Source organism: Typha angustifolia, chromosome 7, assembly GCF_048772165.1.
Source record: "Typha angustifolia cultivar Huaian chromosome 7, ASM4877216v1, whole genome shotgun sequence".
In the NCBI taxonomy this organism is placed as follows: Eukaryota; Viridiplantae; Streptophyta; class Magnoliopsida; order Poales; family Typhaceae; genus Typha; species Typha angustifolia.
In genome coordinates this window covers 17,335,727-17,352,838 of record NC_133245.1, presented here as the reverse complement: position 1 = coordinate 17,352,838, position 17,112 = coordinate 17,335,727, and the positions used below count along the sequence as shown (strand labels likewise).

At 35.5% G+C, this 17,112-nt stretch overlaps 3 protein-coding genes across 4 annotated transcripts; 1 reads left to right on the top strand and 2 right to left on the bottom strand.

Moving 5' to 3' along the window:
• Positions 1-3,007: 3,007 nt before the first annotated feature.
• LOC140763631 (probable WRKY transcription factor 12) lies at positions 3,008-8,394 on the bottom strand. 2 transcript variants are annotated; one of them, XM_073101910.1, is made up of 5 exons: positions 8,278-8,394; positions 5,331-5,910; positions 5,147-5,214; positions 4,897-5,058; positions 3,008-3,216 (listed from the first exon to the last, which is right to left on the bottom strand). In XM_073101910.1, exons 2-5 carry the CDS (start codon positions 5,556-5,558, stop codon positions 3,054-3,056), a joined length of 621 nt encoding a protein of 206 aa, XP_072958011.1. In that variant the 5' UTR covers positions 5,559-5,910; positions 8,278-8,394; the 3' UTR covers positions 3,008-3,053. The 2 variants fall into 2 exon arrangements, with proteins under 2 accessions (XP_072958011.1, XP_072958012.1); XM_073101911.1 differs by having other exon boundaries at positions 5,150-5,214.
• Positions 8,395-10,192: 1,798 nt separating this feature from the next.
• Positions 10,193-12,243, top strand: LOC140763441 (nucleoside diphosphate kinase 1). The gene is made up of 4 exons (XM_073101634.1): positions 10,193-10,335; positions 10,427-10,475; positions 10,571-10,802; positions 11,912-12,243. Exons 1-4 carry the CDS (start codon positions 10,285-10,287, stop codon positions 12,027-12,029), a joined length of 450 nt encoding a protein of 149 aa, XP_072957735.1. The 5' UTR covers positions 10,193-10,284; the 3' UTR covers positions 12,030-12,243.
• A 583-nt stretch (positions 12,244-12,826) lies between these two features.
• On the bottom strand, positions 12,827-16,890 carry LOC140763438 (uncharacterized). Its single transcript, XM_073101631.1, has 5 exons — positions 16,303-16,890; positions 15,773-16,186; positions 14,754-14,846; positions 13,907-14,046; positions 12,827-13,441 (listed from the first exon to the last, which is right to left on the bottom strand). Exons 1-5 carry the CDS (start codon positions 16,711-16,713, stop codon positions 13,006-13,008), a joined length of 1,494 nt encoding a protein of 497 aa, XP_072957732.1. The 5' UTR covers positions 16,714-16,890; the 3' UTR covers positions 12,827-13,005.
• Positions 16,891-17,112: the final 222 nt, after the last annotated feature.

The window sequence follows — 17,112 nt, the reverse complement described above, 5'->3', positions numbered from 1 at the left end:
TTTTTGTATTTTAGGATTTATATATTTTGTGTTGCAGGTATACATTTGTCATGTCTACTATAGTGTAGATTGAGCCATGGGGATGTTGATTTGCCTTTGCCTATGTTACTCAACTTTCTAATGCTACCATTTAGGATGCGGTCATACTTGGCCGAACGAGAGACTTGTCTCTAGGGTTGTTATACTATTTCTTCTATTTCTTTAATCAAATGTCTGAGATTTATATTGCTCTTTCATACCTTGGTTATTTGTTGTCAGTCTATATATATCAACTTCAAAGGTTGATGCCTTTCCTCTTTACATTTGGTATCAAATTAAATTAGATTCCTATCCTTAAATGAACCATCTTTCTACAAACTTTTCATAAATAAAAGAATAATTCGAGTTTTGATTTATATTTGCGAATATGGTTAGAAAAGGAAATTAATTTGGTCAACACACCCAGCAAATCCCTTACCTTCTCCCTAGAATAAATAACTTAATGTGAAAATATTGCCCATTTTCTCATTGACATTTTCTATTTATTTCTTATGAAATTTAAGTATTTAACCCTTTTAATTATCTAATATCAAATGATTATTTTACTCTCAATTTCTCTTTTCTTTTTTCTCTCATGTAACATTTTTCACATAAAAATTAAATAAATAGTTAACAAAAGTGATATCTCTAGAGAGTTTATATTATTAAGAGAGTCAACATATGACAAAAATAAATAAATAATAAAGTTTATATAAAAATAAGCAATAGTTCATAAGGATGTAATTTAAATTCAAAATCTAATAACTAATATTTTACATCAATAATTCACTGACTTTTTCTATCCACCTTACATTTGCAAAATTGACTCTAGCTATTGAAGCATGAAGATTAACTTAATTATCTTGCATTAAAAACTTTGAAGGTCTCTAACTTTGAGTCTAAGACTGCGTCCCATCCCTTTAATTCTACTTTAACAAATAAGCAAATTCTTTTAATCGAGTAATTAGAAGGGAATGGTAAATATATTAATTATCCTTCTATACTTAGTTAACACTTAAGTTTTTATTCCTCGCCTTAAAAAATAATTAAAAAAAATAATCTCTACTTAACTAACGTTTCTTAGTTGACCCACTTACCGCCAAAACCACCGACCTTTACTTGCATCTTAAGGCTTGCCAATTGGCAATTGGTTGGATGGGTGAAAGGATATTCTACAAATCCAATTGTAGGAAATTCATGAAATTGGGAAAATAACTCTCCTTTGTGATTGTAAACCTATTATTAATTTGGTATTTGATAATTATTTATTATTATTTTTCTATGTAAACCATTCTAATTTTTTTTAATTTGTGTATACTCTTCTAATATTGATATTTTGTTGTGTACCCAACATTTGACTTTTGAACATTTTCTCTTTAAGAAGTCTTGTTTTTGTATGGATAGGCATAAAAAATAACTAGCAATAACTTTTAACAACAAAAGTAAGAAAAGTTATTCTTATTCTTTTTTAAATATATTGCTATCAGGGAGGGTATCTTTTATCTTTTCATCTATTGGATAATTCATATTTTATCTTATAGAAACTAAAAGCATCCATTATAAATAAAAGATTTTAAAGAGTATATATATATATATATTAAGCATAAAATTTAGAAAAGGTACAAATAAATCAGCAGGTTTGAAAGGGGTAGTCATGAAAAAAATAAAGGATTCTTTTATGTAATTTTACCTGAAAACTTTTAAATATCATATTTTTTGCTAACTAACACTTAATCACGACTAAAATATAACTATTATATTTTTTTCATCATATTTGATAGAATGAATGTCGAATTTGAAGATCTCACTGGACATAAAGATTTTAGAGAATTTGATCAACTTTCGAATGAAACTAAATATAATACTTATCAATATATTTTATTCAACATATTTATTATATTTTTGTTATTTTGAATTCAATTGGTATTATTTTAGATGTCTTAAAAAATTTATCCAATCTTCTAAACATTATCTCTAATGAGGATAATTTGACCTATGATTTAGTTAAATATAATAAAAAAATAATATTTATTTTGACTAAGAAGGAATTAAATGATTAAGTTGAAAGTATACGAAAATTTCATTCAATTGAGTCAATATGTGACCCATTTACCAAAAATAATTGACTCTATCATAATTGCTTTTAGAATTTTCATAATATATTCTTATTAAAGTTAACAAACTCATGTAAATAATTAGAGTGTGAAATATTTATCAAAATAAGTTATTTTTTATTGTGATATTAGGTAAAATATTGGATTGCTTTTAAACTATTTAGTTCATGATTAGTGAGAATTTTTATAGGGATGACAATTTTAAGTGATTGACCAAACTAGAACTCTTACAAATTTTTTTTACCAAAATAAATTGTCCGCTGAACTCATAAGTGTTTTATATAACAAAATTTGCCCAACTGCTAACTAGTTTGATGTTTTTATCTAACACTAAGATGCTGAACATTTTAGCGTTTTATTTGTCCGAATCCATTTAAGTAGTGCTTCAACTACTTAAGTTAAAACTTTACTTTTAAAATATTTATCTTAGTAGCATCTCTACCATAGTAGTAAAACGGTTATAAGTTTAGCATTTTTTTTTAGTGCTATACTGAAATACACATCTTTTAGTAATTAACTAAAGGGCAGTCTATTTTAGTAAATGAAGTTTGGAACATAACTAGTTTGGTCAAAAATCTTTTTAAAATAGCATAAATATTTTAGTTGTAATTATGAAATTTTGAGGAATGTGTTGGGAATTATGATATTTTTTGTAAGTTTTAAGTGGCAATTATGTAAAATCTCACATATATATATATATATATATATATATATTTCATCTCATCTTGGAGAGGGACACATCCAAAATTTTAATTACTCAATCTTCTTTATATATTAGCCAAAACTGAGAGAGTGATATATATATATAATAGAAATACTTCAAGTTGATAATTATGATGTCAAATTCTTTTCACAAGGTCGTAGTACACAAAATCCATCCATAATATTTATAACTGAGAATAATAATTAATTAACTTGTAATTAGAAAGAGCTAAAACAATTATGCTCAGATGAGTTTGTATCATCACATGGGGAATGGGTATGTCTGCCTTCGTATGTGGTGATCACCATACGACAATCCTCAGACAAACGTTCAACTCTCTTCTTCACTCGGCAATTATTATGAGTGCAGCGATAATAACTTCTGTCAAAGAAAAAAAAAAGCATACAGAAGGATAAATTATTTTGAAACTATAAGCTATCAAATATAGTCAGAGGTTATTAATCTTATACAGAATCTAGTAGAGAGTTATAGAGTTAATCTATCAAGAACAGCAACAATAGCAGTAACTAATATCAAAGATGTGTAGCTTTTCTTTTTCTAGGAACTAATTAAATATGTTATATATCATGCAGATACTATTACTTTGATAGATAAGAGTTGCTAACTTTGTTATTCTCCATCACCTTGAAGTATTTAATGGCTGCTGATCATTCTGAATGTACTTACTCTAGAAGAGACTGATCTCGAAAGAACTAATGATAAAAAAAACAAAGAAGGAAAAAGAGAGAGAGAGAGGGAGAGAGAGAGCATGCAATACTAGCATTGATACTATACTGTACACTTGGCAGCATCCACAAAAAGTAAGTACTAACTGAAATGGATAGAAGGTTGGAAGATATATCATAATTTCTGCTAACATATACTTCAGATCTAGCTAAAGAATAATATGAAAAAGTATCCTTCTGGCTATAAGCACACAATCTTTTCAAATAAAGAAGATTATGTCTTTTTCTAACTGTTATAGATCTATCAGATCCAGTGCAATGCGATGAAATCAAGGGAAATAAGAAGTTGACATAGAGTTCTCGTGTTTAGAAAGCTTGTCTAAGAGCATTAGTTTCGCTGTTCTTCGAAAATGGTACACCAAAAATATATAGTTAGTATCATATTTACACTACTAAAAGTATAACTCTCTGAGTACTGTTAATATGAACTACTCTCTCCAGCACTTTTAGATCAAGTGCTTACAAGATCATTGGGACATTTAGGATTTTGAAACGCTAGGACAACATAGTGTAAAAAATAAGTTCCTTCTTACCAGTTTATGATAGGATTTTTCTTCAGCTTTCCATTCTAGATTTTTATAATACGTTCCAGGATCAGATTTCTGGGAGCACCCATAAAGATGTTCTATTTGAATTTCCTTAAATCTCTAAGCATTTCCTAGAACGGTTACCTCATATAAAGTACTAAGAAGGAGGAAAAAAAGAGAACTGAGACTTTAAGAAGTTAGGTCAAACTAACTCTTATTTTCGTTAGTCATCAAAGTTCCAATCATTTTCAGAAGACTACTTCAAACCCGACTGCGGAAATAAAGAGAGGGAAAGAAGGGAATAAGTCCAGTTGCTCATCTCCTTGGCCTGTTTCCTTTCTGAGAGATGCAAACTGCAAAGATTGAACTACAGTACAAGATGAGAAGATTTGGCATCACTCTAAGGATTTCATTCTTGTTTCTTTCCCTAAGTGGAAGAATTTGCTGTTCATGTGTTCAGCACCTCCAAAGACACTCTTTTTCCCCCTCTATTGTTAGTTGTTTCTCTCAAGATTCAACTTCTCAGTCCTCTTTAGGGTTCTCGTGAGGACTTAGATCTCTCTCTCTCTCTCTCTCTCTCTCTCTCTCTCTCTCTCTCTCTCTCTCTCTCTCTCACACACACACACACACACACACACACACATCTAGAGAGCCTAGAAGTCACCACATTAGATGGATCACTGCTGTTACGCTTTGTTGAAGATTAAAATGAACACATATGTAACACTTGCAACTAATTAAAATCGCAGATAAATAGTTTATATTTTCCAGAGAATAGGAAGTTATACCTTGGATGGAGGCTATTCTTGACAACCTTTTGCCCGTACTTCCTCCACTTGTAGCCATCATCTAGTACATCAACATCACTCCTAGTCTGGAAGCAGAACCTTGGCTCTCTCATCTTCCTCCTCATCTTCACCTTTCCCTTCTCCGCCGCCGAGCTCCTCCACCTACTTGAGACGTGAACCTTTTACAACCAGGAAGAGATCACGAAGAGAGATGATATATATATAAATGGAGATGATTAGAGATGTGCACCACGAATTAGCACCATCCTTGCAAGAGCTAGTCTGATCGTTTCCAACTTTGATCTCTGAGGTCCCCACCTGTTTATTTTGATCATAGTATTTGATCATAGTGTTAAAAAATTAGAGAGAGACGAAGAATCCCATGCATACAAACAGAAAGTGCAAGTATATTATGAGCATATATAGATATATACCTCTTCATTACCCCAGGAGGACAGTGAAGCAGGTTTCTCACAAATGATGGCATTGTTGTGATAGGAAAGGCCAGCAGTAGTCTGCGCTTGGTATGGATGATCACTTCCATGTATTAAACCAAAACCACTGAGATCTCCTTCTCCTTGCCCAAAGTGATCCATTTGCTGCTGCTGCTGCTGCATTAGAGGATAGCAGCTGGGAACTCCAACTCCGTCCCTTCCTTCCATCAGGCAATTAATGGCTATTACTATAGAGTATAGTCTTCTCCTCTTCTTCTTATAACCTCTAACACAATGCTTTTGTAATGACTGAAGGTGTGAGACATGTAACTTTGGCGAGTCTTCTGGTGCTTTGCACAGCAATTAACCACGAGTGCCGGTTAAAACTTTGAGCACTTTATGGAGCTTTGCTTCGTTGTGGTGGTCAATCAGAGAAGACATGCACAGTGGCAGTAGTTGTCTAATGATTAGTATTTCTACTAGTAGTTGCTGTTGATGTTAACAGTGATCTTTTCTTGTTCTCAGGTCGATGTCAGAGCACAAGACATATACCAACGCTAGCTAGTTTGTGATATGTATCCTGTATGATCCTTCCAATGGTGAGGATTCATTCTCTTGAGTGTAAATGTAATCATCTTCTAGAACTATGTAACATTTGATTTCACCTTAACTTTACTTTTTTAAGTTTAGTCTTTTGATTCGTATTTGAAGATTATGCACCAAAATAAATAAATAAATAAAAATACCCACCAATATCTAATATCCTTAGGGTTTTTTTTTTTTTCTACAGAAAGTAAAGTTTTAAAAAAAAAAACAGAAAGTAAAGTTTAAAAGGGAAAGTTTCTGGCAACATAATGGAATCCAATTCTTTTCCCATAAGAAAATAGCAGCTTGGTTTGTCTTATTCGATCATCGAAATTATATAACGTACACTGGGACTGAGCTCCTGATGCGTGCTGTCTCTACATGCACTCAAGCAGAATGCTTCAGGTGTGAATCCATCTCTCTCTCACAACAGATAGAATTCTATAATTGTAGCCTCTGAAAAGCTCTTCAGATCATCATATGAAGCCATTCTTTTATTTTTATTTTTTTGGTTTAAATTTAGAGTCATAAAACATTGGTGGTATTATAACAAATAATATTAATCGCAACTTGCGACGAGCTCAGAAGAGTTAACTGTGTACAAGAACTTGAAAAGCTAGCAGACAAGGAGAAACCAACTGATTAGGAGACTACAAAGAGGTTCTCACTTTTTACTGCACTTGTTGCTTTCATTGTCATCGTCATTGGCATCTGCCATAATTGCTTATGGAAGTATCATTATCCATTTGCACTTGGAATATAATTCCTGGGAAGAATGAATGAATACTAAGAGGGTAAAAAGAAGGGGGTCCATCTGTTCCTCAACTTAGCCATCGATCCTTGGCTTTGTGAAATGATCATGATGAGCTCTTGGGGATACATCCAAACAGTCCTCCATCGACGCTTCTCCCCCACTCGACCGCCCTCCCGAAGAAAGCTATCATGACTTCCATTTCAATCTCTTATCTTTTCCACTCACTCTCTCTCTCTCTCGCTCTCACTCACTCAATAGTTTTAATTCTTCCACAGTAAGTGACTCCCCAAGTGAAGTAAACCTTCAAAAACTTCACTTCAACAACTGGTGTAGCTTTCTAGCTGAGATGCAGAAAGACATGAGGAAATATTCTTGACAGTGACTTATTACCACACTAGAATAATATAAAGATTTGACGAAGGTCATTTATTAAATAGCATTCTATGAGTTGATACCATGATGGTGTAATGGAAACAAGACTAGATAGTGATACACGGCCAAGTAGAGGAGACAATGGAAGGTCAAGCAAAGCAAAGCATGAAGGTGCGAATAGTACGGCTCCTGAAATTTATGTTTGTCAAGATCCATCTCCATGTTCATTTATGGCATCAAAGAATCTTGAGATAGTGGGTAGTTTGATCTCTTCCTCCAGTTTCCACTTCCTTTTTTCTTTGAGTTGAGAAGGTGGCAAAGTGCATAAAGTTCCTTCCAATTGTGAGGTACTTCAAATATTTTCTGTTCAGGAATTCAAAGAGTTGTTTATATCTTTGTTAATTCGGTCTGAAAGCAACACCCTAAAGTTGAACACTCTTACCTTTTTTCTTCTTCTTCTTCTTCTTCTTCTTCTTCTTCTTCTTCTTCTTCTTTACCACAGCCCAATAAAGATAAAACTTATGACTAGTTCAGACATTTATATTAGGTAGAAATGAATAATCTAAAGTGCCAAGTTTGAAAAGGTCGAGAGATTCACGAATTTGCAGACTGAAACACTGACACAATGTGAAGAGGGGTTCTCACTGGTTGTGTCTGTAAGGTTGAGTTGGTATTGTTACTACTGATCTAATTCGCAGAAAACACCAATACAAGCATCATTTGAGAGGATTAGAGTCATTGTTGCCCCACAACCGGCTTTTGCTCTCATCAAGTTGTGTTGGATTGTCAAATCATATTGGAGACATTCTTATCATCAAGGGTCAATCACTTTCCCTAGGTTGGTGAATCAAGTGGCAGAAAGGCACTCAGGATCCAAATTTACATCTCAGAAGCGGAAGAGATCCAATGCTCAAGATCTTTTCATGATGGCATTTGGCAAAAGGTAATCGACCATCTCTTCTTTTGTCATCTTAGTGGATGATGCATTTCTCCTCAATGCTTGTTTCCAATTCCTAATATCATGTGTGTGTGTGTGTGTGTGTGTGTGTGTGTGTGTGTGTGTGTGTAAATAAGATTTCACTTTGTAACATTGGAAATTCATAAGAAAGAGAAAAAAAAAATAAAGAAAAAGAAAGAAAGAAAGAAGAAAACAAAAAGTAATCTGATAAATGCCATTGGTATTAATGAAAAAGAGAGGAGTTGGACACAAGAACAAACACTGGAGGAGACATCCACCTGCAGTTAAGCCCACGGCTTTGCTGTCAAGGCTGCTGGATTCCATGGGAGCAATCATAGCCGACCACCTCCTTCCTCTGTCTCATGATGCCAAGAGTTGGTGCTTTTAGGTATTCCCTTCTTCCTGGGCCCCACTCTGCTTTGCACACTTCCTTTGTCTCTTGCCTTCTTCTCTATCACTGATCAACCTACAGTCCTACACCTAATCGTGTCAACTTCACGGGATTTGGGCCCGGTGGGCCCATCTTTGGCCCGTTTAAATGGACTGAGCAGCCTGCAGCCTTCAGTAAGGACCTGAATTGTCGTAGTAAAAGATAATAATTATAATTGACGTTCTAGATTAAAACTATATTAGAAAAGAAAGACTGATAGTTTTCTGTTTTTTTTCTAATGAAAAGGCTCGTATGGTTACTATTTCATTAATTCCAAACATATTTTATAAGAGAGATTGTAGCAGCCCCACCAATGACATAATCAGAAAATAGTAGGCATTAAGTCTAGAGGACTTACAAGATCTAAATAAAATAATACTCAAATACACCAGCAAACCAGGATAGCTAACTAGACCTTCATCACGGTCGTTACGGATCTTGAAGGCAAGGTCGATCCTGCACCAAAAATAAAATAAATAGAAGATTAATGAAGAAAGATAAGAGTATGAATTATCACCAAAATCACATGTAATAAAAAAAATAGAGGAAGGTTTACTCTCATCTTGAAATAAGTTTTTGGCGAGAGAGTAGCCGTAAAAATCTTATTACCACCGCAAAACCCTACACCGATAGAATTAGTTGAGTCCCTTGCCAAAGTGATAAAAGAAAATATTAGGGAAAGGAGTGTCACTCCACTCAAGCTCAGATCCACTTTATCAGAAAGAGGCTGCTAAAAAGAGAGAGAGATACGAGAGGAGGGCATTCCTCACACTATTGTGACTCACCAGGAAATAGTATGGCCAACTTTTTGACTGAGTATGAGGAGTCAAATGGGAAGGAAGAGAAGCCGATTGTAACATTGTATTTAATGTCGGTGTCAAAGGATGGAAAGGAAAAAAAAAAGATAAGGAGGAAGAAAAGAGAGAGATAGAAAAAAAAAAAAAAACCAAATGCAAGAGAGACCACACTCTCTTCTTGTAGTTAGGTGGCTACATAAGAAATATAAAGGACTATTAGTGATAAATCCGTCTAGACAGCGACGACGCGAGAGAAAGAAGAAGAGGGTGAAGCCCTAATAAAGAGGTCACAATAGTTGTTTTGCTGTACTTGAATCTGATAAGTAACGACTATGAAAGTCAATTTTAGACTACCTAGGCTTTACCAAATGTGAACCTTAATATATATATATATATATATATATGTGTGTATGTGGAGAGAATTGAACCCTGATTTATGTTGTTTACCGGTAGGATTTGACCATTGGCTACATCAATACCTTATTCAAAGATCTACAAGTGACATGTAATTATTAAATATCCAATTCATTTGAATCCAAAAAATATATATATATATTTTTGCACAACTTTCGAGAAAATTATGCTGAGAAGATGAGGAAACGCATAATTAATTTATTTGAGAGCCACGTCGGGCCTAACTCAGCATTAGCTATGAATGAAATGAATGCCCATAGGATTTTTGAGCAATTAGTATTTTCTACATCCAATTGAATCACGATCGCCCTGATTCATTGTCTTCTATTATAAAATTGCGAGTATTATTAGGGTCAAAGACATCCCCCCAATATCATCCAATGGACCAAGTACAACTAACCCCAAATCTATCTTTATAAAATTCCTACAACTAGCATTGCAGAGCATCCTCTGCCCTTAGGACGAGAACCGAACCCGGATCCGACCCGTTCGAAAGTCAAACTTTGGAGCAGTCCGAACTGATCGATCCGACGGCCACGAAACATCCCTCTCCTTATAATTACGGAAAACCCTCGTCTTCTTCTCGCGTCCAAGGTTAGGGTTTTCCTCTGCTCTCTTTGATTTGAGAAGAAGAAAACTAGGTGATGGAGCAGTCTTTTATCATGATCAAGCCCGATGGGGTTCAAAGGGGCCTGGTAGTCCTTCTTCTCGATCTCCTTTTTGCATTGCATCGATCTTTTCCTTCTAATGTGAACCTAATCAAGCCTGTTTTTTGTTCGCTATCAGGTCGGTGAGATCATTAGTCGATTTGAGAAGAAGGGTTTCTACCTGAAAGGTAAAAGAGCACAACCCAAATCTCTATATAGTAAATTTTGGTGTTACGGAGAAGAGAGATCGAACCTTAGTGTGTTTTGGGTGGTTGAAAACTAGGGATGAAGCTTTTGAGCGTGGAGAGATCGTTTGCAGAGAAGCACTACGCTGACCTCGCGACCAAGCCCTTCTTCCCTGGATTGGTGGATTACATCGTCTCGGGCCCGGTAGTGGCCATGGTTTGGGAAGGAAAGGACGTGGTCCTCACCGGTCGCAAGATAATCGGGGCCACCAAACCGTCTGATGCTGCCCCTGGGACCATACGTGGGGATTTTGCCGTTGAAGTTGGCAGGTAAATGCCATCTATTTTCTTGGTATATGTTAAAGTTTGATTATGAGTACATTTGGGTAGTTTTAATCATGATAAAATGTTGTGGTATACGTGGGGATTTTACTGTTGAAGTTGGCAGGGAATGGCATCTCTTTTCTTGGTAGATGTTAATTTTGATTATGAGTATATTTGGGTAGTTTTAATCATGATAAAATGTTGTGATGCCGTTGAAGTTGGCAGGTAAATGTCTTCTCTTTTCTTGATATATGTTAAATTTTGATTCTGAGTACACCTGGGTAGTTTTAATCATGATAAAATGTGGTGATATTTGAATGACTTCCAAATGAGAAGCATAGTGATGAATTACTACATTGATTGCCTTGTCTCATGGAAGTAAGATTGGTTGACAACATCTGCTTGCAAGTGATTGATGGTCCTGTTTAGATGCAATAGATTTTATAAGAATAGGAGGTTTCTCATGCTTGCTCATGATGTTCATACTATAATTCCATTTATAGGAGGTTTAATTCTTCTATGGTCTTGTTACTCAAATATTTTAAATGCGATGAAATGTCTTCTAAAGGGGGAGAAGCGATGCTGCAAAGAAAAAAGAACTTTTTTTGCAATGTACCAAATACGATCCAAAGTGGACAATTTTTCGAGCTTTTTTTAAATATCAAGGATTGTCCATGTTTTCCATGGATTAGTACTTCGTAGACAATGCCTAACCGTTAATCTGGAATTATAAAATATCCATAAACTACTGTGGTATATATGGTACTTGAATTTTTATGCTGTTCTTTTTGCTAGCAGTATGGAGTTCTTGTCTTCATCATTCTCATCTATTATATATATGAATCTGAGTATACATTGCTCTATCCACAAGAAGCAAAGATCGGAATACATAGCAGACTCGAAATTGGCTTGATAAATTAGAAATTTATCATGACCCTCTATTGCTATTTATCTTCTCTCCTATTTAACTTACTCAAACTCCTTTTAAATCTCCAGGTAATTTTGTGAATTTCCTTTTGTTCCGATAACCTCGTGTTAGTTTTCTTTCAATATCCTGTACTTGTATAGTCTTATATATTATATTTTGATTTGGAGCTTATTTAATTCTTGTGCAGGAATGTTATTCATGGGAGTGATTCGGTCGAGAGTGCAAGGAAGGAGATTGCTTTATGGTTTCCTGAAGGCATTGCAAACTGGCAGAGCAATCTTCACCCCTGGATTTATGAGGCTTAAGTTATCATAATCTTCAAGCCCACAAAATTCCTTCGCAATAAATTTTGACTTAAATAATATAGGTTGTGGGACAACCTTTTGGTTTAAAACTGCTTAATATTATAATGTCAATTACGATCGTCAAGATTGAGTTGTATCCAATTTACACTTGCCTTCGGATCACATGATCTGTAAAATTTGAAGAGCTATTCATGATTTGCCATTTGGTATTGCATCTCTGTTGCCCTTGTTGCTTGTTTGCTCTGTGTCCAATGTTATATGATTGTTTATGTCCCAAGTAAATCAATGTAGCTAAGATAATATTTATTTTTAAAAAAATTATATATTTATGTTATATATATTTTTTTTTATCTTACTGCTTAGAACTGATAGCATTTACTTCTATCACCCTTCAATATGTTTATGTTTATTTTTCATGGGAAACATGTTATGATCTTTTTTTCCCAAGGGGAGGTTCTATTTCATTTATTTGTGGTTAGATTTAAATTTACTTTACCCTCTTATATTATCCTATTTATCGATTGAATTTTAAAATAGTAATTAGAGATAAAGTTATAAATAATTAAATAACTTTTCAACACATTAAAAATAATATTAATTAAATTTTAAACAATAAATTTATTAAATTTATATTTATTTTTTATTAAATCTTTATTATTTAAAGATAATTGATAGTATTTTAGATGGAACATAATAGGATTTAAACTGAATTTAGATCTAACCATAAAGGCATAAAGTATGTTTGTCGGTTCTGTCTTATTGCAGCTTGGCTATCTATCAGGTTACCTGCTTTCAAGTTCGATGGGACCAAAATTTCAAATTAAAGCATGGAGAAATATTATATCTTTGACATTTGTATACGGGTTCTTTAACTCATCAAACTTAACTAGATTTGAAGATGAGTGCAGACGAAAGTTTATCAACACCGCAGATCAGAAAACATATTTGGAGGGGAAAAAGAAAATCCTCAAAAGAACTACATAGCAGCTGGCTCATTCCACCTTCTTTTGACCTCAGTTTTGCATCTGACCTCCTTGAGCTTTCCATCAGTACCATAATCTCTTTCCATCACAAGGTTAATCCCTTCGTCTGAGTACCAACCCACTCCAATACAGAGGATGCCGTCCCGGTCAACATCAACATACCCAGTGACACCACCAGGTAACCAAAGTACTGTGACATCCTGCAAGTCGAGCATCTCTTCCTCCCCGAAGAAGATAGAGGCCTCCGGCAAGCTTCTCTTCTTCAAAGTCTCTGTACATAGATACACTAAAGGAAGTCCGTTGTCAACTTCGGTCGGTTCACTGAAGATTGGTGTCGCGCTAACCTCAAACACCTTCCAGGAACCTGTGAGTTCTGATGGTTGGGTGCGTTTCCTTTGTGAGATGGGTTTCAGGTCGAAAGGCACATTGCTGCACAAAAGATCATTTCCAATATCATTCCATTTAAATCACAATGGATCAATCATTTAGAAGCTAAATTTGCTAGTGCGAAAAGAAAAAAATCTAGGAGATACAATAATTATAGCACTGCAAAATGTCATACAGATCATTGCAAAGAGATGATGATTTCCATCACTAAATTTTCTTTGACAGAAGACATTATAAATGGAATATGATAGCTAAACTTCTTTCCTGCTTCATATATTTGAGATACTGCAATAATTGTCATGTATTAACTTTTAACTGCATCTTACAGACCGCAAACAAAAATGAAATGCAATCTTAACATTCTTCCCCTTCTAATCAGATAACCAATAATGTCAATATCTTCCAGGTACTATGTATGTTTTGTGGAAAAATGGGGAAGGACATCAGATATGCTTTAGATAGCAAAACTGCAAGAAAGTTTATTAAAAGACTAGGATAGAATCTTACTGTCCGTCGTGAAGATTAATTGGGCTGTCCCACTGTTCTTCATATACAGCAACCCTTACGATTTGTATACTGCTTCCCCCTTCATTAAACTCGATAGTATGAACTATACGCAATCTCTTGTGGCATCCTTTAACTAAACACTGAGAAATGAAATATTGCAAAGCACTTGATTCTTACCAGTGGTTCAAAGTCTTATGCAGACAAGACCATACCATATATGTTATTAAAAAATCAAGACCAAAAGGTAAGCATATAACAAAGTAAATATAATTTCTAAAGTAACCTCCAGCTGATAATGACACATGAACGTTGATGTTGTATTGGACTATGGCAATCAATTGCCTACGGAAAATTTTGACTTCAGGGAATAGTTGAATCACCTTATTTTTTTCACATACAAGGAGAGGGTGGCAATGGGAGGGTTTTCTAAATCACATTGCTAATTGAGCATACCCTTAAAAAACAAACAATCACCTGTCTATGAGACATACAAGTGTGTCAACATTGTTCAAAGAGATAACACAAGCAGCTGAGAGATTTATGAGATTTGGGTAAAAATTAGCTACCTATGCTTCAGTTCACTACATGTTGTCCATGTTGTGCGCCACCGGCATGAAAACAGACGAGATATTTCAAGAGATGATTAGCATGAAAACTAAAAGGTGACCTGGAGGCATAAATAAATGCAGAGAACCTAGAGACACAAATAAACAAATTTTCCAATATCACCTACTTACACTAACAGCCAGCCTAATTGTTTCTCTGTAGTGTATTAAGTACATGTCAGTAAGAATATTAGTTAGATAAAATCTGCAGAAAGAAAATCGAAAAGCTGCATAAAATTTACTTGTTCAAATTGGAAGGTTGGAGAAAGAAAGTATTTTGATTCATCAAATTCACCAACTGGTAAATCAACTGGTCCTCTGGAATATGAGCCATCCTGAAAGATGTACAGACCAGTAAGAATTTATAAGGAAAAAGATCGATAAAAAAGATTCTTTGAGATTCAGCAGGATATTTATATAGCAGGGCAAATCAAAATATGGAATCTGTGTAAGGAATAACATTCTGACCAAAAAATTAAGAAACAATAATACATGAATCAAGAATAACATACAGGAAACATCCTTACCTAGGACTTACTGGATAATGATCCACTGTAAGCGCACAGTAAGGACCGTGCAAATCAACAAGGCACTAAAATCGCCCACCTAAGCAACAATTCTGCAATCATTTACTAAATTACTAAACTAATAGTGGTGAAAATTCAACGTTAACACTGCCGCTAAGTTAATCCACTTAATCCATGCTGTGAAACACTTGACTGCTTCTTGTGCCATAGAAACACAACCAAGTCTAGCACAGATTACCCTACCTTATCAAAGAGGGCTTTAAGACAGGATTCCAAACCTCACAGCCCTGCTCAGAGATTCAGTTGGCGAAATTGGCTATCACTCACTGGAATGTGTTAGATGATTCTAAATAATGACCTAACAATTATATAGTGTTAATTGCATTCTTTAAGACTTTTTGCCTTGTATTCTACTAGCAGTGAATGGTAAAATCACCTTGCAATGGACTATGCATGAGAAAGCATGCCCCTATAATTCAAAATGACTGATATCAACAATTATCCTTACAATGTTAAACTGCATTTAAGACAACTCACACACTATTTGTGACACTTCTGAAGCCTCATTTGCAGGCAAAGGATATAATTACCAATTTTGTAGATTAAAGGTCTGTGTCATTACTAACTAGAAACTATAAAATTCATGTTTGGGTACTAATGAGACATTCAGTATCAGTCTATCAGAATATAATTGAATGAAGTAATTGACATGAATGTGAGAAAATAAATCCTACCTCAAAGAAAACAAGCCCTGGCTCCATGGCCATGGCATCTTCCTCCAACACGTCACTTTTCTTCAAATCAAAGGACTCATAGACAGGCAAATCGAGACTCACATTTGAGGCCCTTTTTCCGGCATTCTGATCCCCATCATCATTTCTCTCATCTCTCGTAGCATGTTTTCTAGTTTCTCCGGAAGGGTTTAGAGTCACCCAATTCGTCTTCCTTCTAATTTCAGAGCCATGGCCCTCTGCAGGTACCTTCTCAATGTGGGAAAGAGTGTAGCAATCATAAAGATTCTCATTTTGTTTCCCTATTCCAATTGGTTCCATCTCCGCAGTAATCGGGGAGAACACAGCTCCGACGCCCTTCCATATACCACTTATACTGCTAGCAAAGGTATCCCAAGCTGGTTTTATAACCGGTTCCTACACGAAACCATCCAACCGTTAGAAAGATACTCAACGAAAAAACTCATACCAAACGACCAAATTTTAAGGTAAAAATTCAAACTTTAGCAATCCATTAGTCAGATTAAAGGCACCTGGGTCTGGAGAACCGTCTCAATCTCCACAAGCATGGCTCCTGAAACCAAAACCCTAGAGTCACGCCCTTTCCTCCCGGGGGACCTCGCCTTTCTCTCCCTCCTCTTCCTCCTCTTCCTGAAACCCGACGGCTTCTCCTCCAGTGCGGCCTTGGCGGCGACTTCGTTGTCGATGCTCCAAATGTTCTCCTTCCTCTTCGCCGCCTTGATGGATTCAGCTCTCCGCTTAGGATTCGCGCCGTGGCCATTAGAAATGGCGCGGGAAATCCTAGGGGAGGCGGAAACCCTAGTAACCGAGGAAGAAGAGGAGGAGGAAGGGAAGGATATGGGGATTTGGACGGGGCGGAACCCTAAGAATGGGGGGCGGGGGAGGGTGAGGTTACCGCAGACGTCGAGGCACTGCGACTGCATGCTGAGAGAGGAAATTTCGAAGGAAAACAGAAGCGGAAGTGAAAGAGGTAGAGAGAGGAAAGGAGAGACGAAAGCTTTGGATTCGCGAGGAGGACGAGATGCGCCGCTTGGCGCGTATTAAGCTCTCTTAGTTCACGGGTGCAACTGGCAACCATCTCTGAAGTGAATGGATGCCACGAGTCAAAGCGAGGGAAAAAAAAACAGATAAATACACACAAAATTGCCCAATATTTTATTGTTTCAGTCGATATTTCGAAGATAATAGAGATATAAATACCCATATTTAACAGGTACAATCAAAGTCTCTGTTCGTCACCATATAATCAGTGGAATGGAAAAGTTTAGTATCCAATCTCTTCACTGTTTCATGTCTGATTGTGGATACTAAAGTACATGAAT

What these genes read in the sequence shown, in the direction of transcription:
- LOC140763438 (XM_073101631.1), bottom strand. Translation starts at nt 16,713, where the DNA reads ATGCAGTCGCAGTGCCTCGACGTCTGCGGTAACCTCACCCTCCCCCGC. An exon ending in CAACCTTCCAATTTGAACAA is followed by an intron (nt 14,047 to 14,753) that starts GTAAATTTTATG and finishes TTCATTTCTCAG; the next exon opens with TGTTTAGTTAAAGGATGCCA. An exon ending in ATTAATCTTCACGACGGACA is followed by an intron (nt 13,442 to 13,906) that starts GTAAGATTCTAT and finishes TCTTTTGTGCAG; the next exon opens with CAATGTGCCTTTCGACCTGA.
- LOC140763441 (XM_073101634.1), top strand. Translation starts at nt 10,285, where the DNA reads ATGGAGCAGTCTTTTATCATGATCAAGCCCGATGGGGTTCAAAGGGGC. An exon ending in ATGGGGTTCAAAGGGGCCTG is followed by an intron (nt 10,336 to 10,426) that starts GTAGTCCTTCTT and finishes GTTCGCTATCAG; the next exon opens with GTCGGTGAGATCATTAGTCG. An exon ending in TTTGCCGTTGAAGTTGGCAG is followed by an intron (nt 10,803 to 11,911) that starts GTAAATGCCATC and finishes ATTCTTGTGCAG; the next exon opens with GAATGTTATTCATGGGAGTG.
- LOC140763631 (XM_073101910.1), bottom strand. Translation starts at nt 5,558, where the DNA reads ATGGAAGGAAGGGACGGAGTTGGAGTTCCCAGCTGCTATCCTCTAATG. An exon ending in CCTCCTGGGGTAATGAAGAG is followed by an intron (nt 5,215 to 5,330) that starts GTATATATCTAT and finishes CAAAATAAACAG; the next exon opens with GTGGGGACCTCAGAGATCAA. An exon ending in AAGGATGGTGCTAATTCGTG is followed by an intron (nt 5,059 to 5,146) that starts GTGCACATCTCT and finishes CGTCTCAAGTAG; the next exon opens with GTGGAGGAGCTCGGCGGCGG.